General features: G+C 36.3%; 1 protein-coding gene across 1 annotated transcript; it reads right to left on the reverse strand.

Annotated features, from left to right (window-relative positions):
* Positions 1 to 268: 268 nt before the first annotated feature.
* Positions 269 to 2,797, reverse strand: SLITRK6 (SLIT and NTRK like family member 6). Its single transcript, XM_065896287.1, has one exon. It carries the CDS (start codon positions 2,795 to 2,797, stop codon positions 269 to 271), a length of 2,529 nt encoding a protein of 842 aa, XP_065752359.1.
* Between the last annotated feature and the right edge of the window lie 2,984 nt (positions 2,798 to 5,781).

Consider the following 5,781-nt stretch of genomic DNA (forward strand, 5'->3'; position numbering starts at 1 on the left):
GAAACACTTTATGTATATGGGAAAATATTACTATAATCCTTGAATGATTTACATGCAAGGATTTATTTTATTGGGGATAGATAAAATTGCCTGAAGACAATGCAATGGCTTCTCCCAGTTATCCCTGAGTTTCTTTTTATTCTTTTTTCCCCATAGGATTGCTGCTGTGCTTAAGTTCTGATTGATGATACACTCATATAAGGCACTTATTTACAAGGTCTAGACTTAAGACAGAATCACAGCATTTCTGCAAAAGCCTTCTAACTCTCTATGTTTGCTGCTCCAGGACTTCTAAGTAGTCAGGTTCAGCATGTAAGTTAGCTTTCAGCTCAAAATACTCATTTTTAGTCTGTTCCACTAATACCTTCCTCGGTCTTGAGTACATTAATGTCTCCATCAACTTTAACTCTTCATGGGCTCCTGGATAATGTACCTCCATATCAGGCTGAAGTTGAGCAATGTTTTTCCTTAGGTATTCTGTGATTCCCAGTTGCTGAAGTTCTCTTTCTCTCTCTAAAATGTTCCTATATAACGAACTGGCATCCTGGAAGGATAAAAATTCAGTGGATTGGTCTGTGACTTTGTACTTCATATTTGATCCTGTGAGTGGGGAATGATTTTCTCGTTCTAAGAGACTTCTTTGGAGATGTTTTGCATCACTTCCCTCTTTCTCATTCCTTTCTTCTTCTTCTTCCAGATGCTTTGAGCCAAAGGATGGGCTTCTATAGACATGAACCACAGGGCTCACCATGTGCTGCTCATAGAGTGATGCTGTGGGTCTCTCAGTAGTGTGGTGAGTTGTTTTATGGCCGTACATGCTATACTGGAGATGCACAGGACTGTTGTCTCTCATCTGTTCATCAGCTTGTTTCTTTTTGTATCTTCTCCTACGATGGAGAACAAGAACCACTATCCCTGCAGCACAGAACACGATAGTTATGAATACAATCAGCAGTCCTAGTATTAAAACAGATAGTGGTATAGCATCGGTAAGTGATTTAAAAATAGTGTCCGCTGTAGTTGTGGCTGTAGGAGTATTGACCATTACGTAACTAGTCTGAGTTGGCAAGGATGGGTTATTGACCAAACCTGGGCAAAGAAGTTCACTGTTAAGTGCTCTCAATTCCTTTTTGTCTAGGTGCTCTGGAGAGGTGCAGAGTATTTCATCTGTCACTGTGTTCTTACTCAATTTTTGTATCCATTGCTGCAATCCAACCAGGTCACAGGAACAATCCCAGGGGTTGTCCTCAAGGTCAATCTGAGTCAGTAAATCAAGGTCATCCAAGATATTACTTACAGGTAGATGGGTAAATTGGTTTGTTTTAAGGTTTACCCTCATAAGTGGAACCCCTGAAAAAATATGTGGTGGTAAAACTTGCAGGAGGTTGTTGTTTAAATAGAGGACTTTAAGTTTAGGCATTGGGTTGAAGCTACCAGGTAATATTTCCTTAACGCCATTGTATTCAAGATATAAGTACTCAAGATTGTGGAGACCAAGGAACATGCCTCCACTTAATTTAGTCAGATGGTTACCATTCAGATAGAGCTTTTGTAATCTTGTTAAATTCACAAACGATCCTTCTTCGAGAACCTCAATACGATTGTTTCCCAAGTGAAGCATTTCCAAAGTGAAGTATTCCACTAGATCAGACTTCATTAAGGTATGAATAATATTTCCTGCAAGAATAAGCTTTCTAGGATTTTGTGGAGGAGGTTTTAGATCTGATAAGCTTTCAATATTGCGCTCTTGACAGTGTATTAGAAGTCCTGATGGGGAGAGTACTTTGCAGTTACAAGGAATAGGACAGTAGAGTCCTGGAAGTTGAGTGAATGGCTTTGTAATATAAGGTATTAAACCTGGTGCTTTGGTGGGTGGTTTTAAAAGAGACGTGGTCTTGGTTGACATGCGACCATCACTTATTGAAGATGTTACTGCCAGATGTAATGATCCTGAAGGATCCTCGTGTTCTTCAAACACTGGTGGAGTGGAGCAAATTGATTCCTTTTTCAGCCGGCTCAGTATGCTTCCTTTGAAAAATGGAGGGCTGTTGCACACAATATCACCAATTATAGACTGAGGGGGCATGTTTTCCAACCAAAGTTTTAGCTGTAATAAGTCACAATTGCAGGCCCATTTATTGTCCTCCAACTGGAGATCCAATATTCTGCCAATGTGTTCTAAAAAACCAACATAAGGCAATGTTTGCAACTGATTTCCACGAAGATCTAGATGGGTTAAAGGAACAAATCGAAATATGTTTGGAGGAAAACTCTCAATAGCATTGTCATTTAAAATTAACACTTTAAGTCTGTTGAGCTTGCTAAAGGCACTTGGTTCAATCACTGTAATAAAATTGTTATCTGCTTGTAGGAATTCCAGGTTTTCCAGTCCATGGAAAGTATCCTCTTTAAGAATTTCTAAAGAATTGTGATTGATATGAAGTTGCTTAAGAAGGCCAAGGCCATTAAATGCACCAGTCTCAATATCTGCAATATTGTTAAATCCAAGGTGTATTGAGATAGCATTGGTAAGCCCAGAAAAGTCATTTGTGTGAAGCATTGTCAAACCATTATTTACTAAACTTAAGTGGAAAGGTCGTGATGGTGGCACGCTTATTTGGGATAACTTCTTGATACCTTTCTCTTCACAATTTATTAGCATCGTGCTGTCTTTTTCCTCACAATTGCAAAGAGAGTCACAAGAACCTCTGGCTGAGGCAGAGGACATTGGTGATTGGGACTGTGACGATAAACAGGCAAGGAGAGATGAATACAAGAGGTGACTCCAAAGTTTCATGTTGTCCTGTGATGGATCTGATTCTGTAAGATAAAATGCAATAGCAATGGGCTTCAGTGGCCAGGAGCAGGGAGGAGATGAATCTGACATTTTCAAAATGATAGGTTTTCCTCTAAAAGGCAAAATATTATTATTCTGAATATATAAATACATTGCTGAGTCCACATTTTCTTTTACTTTTTACAAATACTATGACTGGCAGGTTTATTTTACTTTTAACTTGCATTGTGATAAAAATCTAAAATTTAGGTCAGGGAGAATTTAAAATGTCAACTCAATTGTCTTCAAATCTCCCAAATAATCTCCATTTTAATAGACATGAGGGGTGCTGGCTAAATGGACCATTGATACTTTGATATGATACAAAAATGTATACTTGAGAAGACCCTGGCTTTTTTTATTTTTTAGCTCAAACTAGATGAATCTAAGGCTGAAGGATTACAATAAAAGACGAATATGTTGGTATTAGCCAGAAGTAGAGAGACCCGTAGGGAATTCAAAGATGATCATTAGAAGGAATGTATGTTTGCATGCATTATACACTTCCTTTAGTTTTGTTTTTGAACTGGATATCACAATATAACATCTAATAACTCTGTGTTTAACCTGCGTTGATTTTGGCTTAAGATTCTTATTAATTCCATTATTTATTTAAAAACTTTGAGAAAAAATATGTCTCTATGTAGTAAAGTTGAACTTTATAAAAGATTTTGTTTTAACTATGTTGTCTAGGGCAATTTGTATAAGCCTTGTAGTATCAGACATATATGCTTAAAGGCATCCATTCAAATTTCACTTCAGTCACACTTTATATTGAATTTCTAGAGGTGGAATATTCACTGCTACTTTTAAATTCTATGGATAAGGTTAATATCATAAAAAGTAAAGAAGAAAAATTGATCTTTAACACGTATTTCAGGCTATTATAAAAGAACAATCAATGCCTCATATAAATTTCTAGCAAATGACTCCCTGATGAGGTCTTGAACCAGGTTTTAGGGCGCTGAATGTCATCACATAGTTAAGCAGTTGATCTTTATTATAAGACTTAATGTTGCAAACAATGAACTATAAAGCAAGCTTCACTATATTAAAATATTTGAGGATATCTCTAATTTAGGAAATAAAAAATGACAGTTCAAGATAACAATATCACATATTCCAACTCCTTAAAAATTTAATACCTGCACCTGACATAGCAATTAAAAAAGAAAATTCTAGCTCTAAAATGACAGCAGTGGTGTGGTAAATACTTTGAAGTCTAATGGTATCTTATTTTATTCCCTTCTTTTAAATATTGCACTTTAAATTTATATAGACTAAATCGAAAGGTAAAGAAACACCACATCTTATAACTATTCGACTTTTGGAAATGATAATTGCTTTCATGTTTCTGGATGGAATGTGAACTTTGAATCTAATTAAAAATCACAATTAGATAATACATCCCAGAATCCAATCAATAATCCTGAAAATAAACTTTCACTCCATGAAAATACATTGTCTTATTGAAAACATGTATAGTATGAAGTTTCTGAAAGGTAAAAGGCAACCAAAGACATCAAACAATAGAGTCCCTTTCTATATAAAGGGAAAGTTAGCAGGCTGAATGTTTCCATAGGGAAATAGTTTGATTTTAAACAGCTCTGAGGGCTATGCTTAGAATCAAGCAGCTTGAAGTTGGAAGTCTTCATCTTGTGGATTAGCATCCACAAACACTGAAACTACTTTTCCATAGATTACCAAGAAAGAATACTATGCATTTCACCAGGCACAGTATCTTAAGAAAAGAGTAAATAACTTCCAGATGAGACTCTCTCCTCTCGTTATTTTTTTTTAAATCTTATGTGCATTTTATGCTCTTCAAAATGTCCTAGGGAACAGTTTCTAGTCTTTTCAGAAATACACACAAATGTGAAAAGTGGTTCTATATTGACAATCTGATACAGTGTTAAAGAGGTCAAAAAATCTCTATTTACATATTTTCAAGTCAGGAAAAAATAAAAGTGGTATACAAAATACAAAGAATCTTTTCATATTGTGCTTGTATTTCAAATACAACAATGGTGTTTGGAAGTAATCTTCCCTTCAAAAAGCACAAATAATTCAGTTTCCCATAACAAACTGCATGCTGTAAAAGAAATAGTAGCATATTATTTTACTTGTTCTTCTCTACAGCCAGCTGTTGGACTAAATGTCTGCTGCTCACAGAGAACAGGCATCTGCTACAGCATTAGTTGTGCCAGTGAGCAAGAATGAAACTGGATATCCTTTAATGCAAAGTTATTTTTTTTTTAAAGAGGCAAACAGAAATTCAATCACTTTGGGATAATGCAAAAATATGTATAAGGAAAGCCTGGAAACATTCATCTTACCTGTAAAGCAACGACTTCCTGACGTTATCTGTAATGCACAGCTGGAAGAGATGCTCAAAGTAAATTCAGTTTCTTTATTAAAAAAGAAAACACCGACCACCACGTACTTTCTTCTCAAATATCACTTTTTGGCAAGTCCCATCGCTTTATAAAGTTAAAACCTCTGGTCAAACACAAAATGCTGAGCATTTCATTGAAAATATTTCAAGCAGAGTGCATACTAGATCATCCTGAAGCAGTTGTCCTTTTATTCCCCAATTAAAATTCACGGCATACTTCACAGCTATGCTGACTTTTTTTGCATATAGTTAACCATTTGCAAGCTGCCGAGTGCAGTAAATAAACAAGATGTGTAACAGAGCTGGGGTTGATCACTCTTGCTTTCTTAGGCTGTAGATGCAAGCTGCAGCAATGTTCTCTTTCCTCTCTTTCTAGTCTTTCTTGTTAGTTCAGTTTGTTATTAGTCAGATTGCCAAGGGCTGGGAGGTAGGCGTAAATAGACTTCTTGGCTTTTGACTCAGCCTTTAAGCCCTTCCCCATCAGAGCGCTTTAATAGGCCAGTGTCATTTAACACAAGAGACAGCTCCACCTTGGGACTCAACTCCTCCT

Source organism: Phocoena phocoena, chromosome 18, assembly GCF_963924675.1.
Source record: "Phocoena phocoena chromosome 18, mPhoPho1.1, whole genome shotgun sequence".
Lineage (NCBI taxonomy): Eukaryota > Metazoa > Chordata > Mammalia > Artiodactyla > Phocoenidae > Phocoena > Phocoena phocoena.

What these genes read in the sequence shown, in the direction of transcription:
- SLITRK6 (XM_065896287.1), bottom strand. Translation starts at nt 2,797, where the DNA reads ATGAAACTTTGGAGTCACCTCTTGTATTCATCTCTCCTTGCCTGTTTA.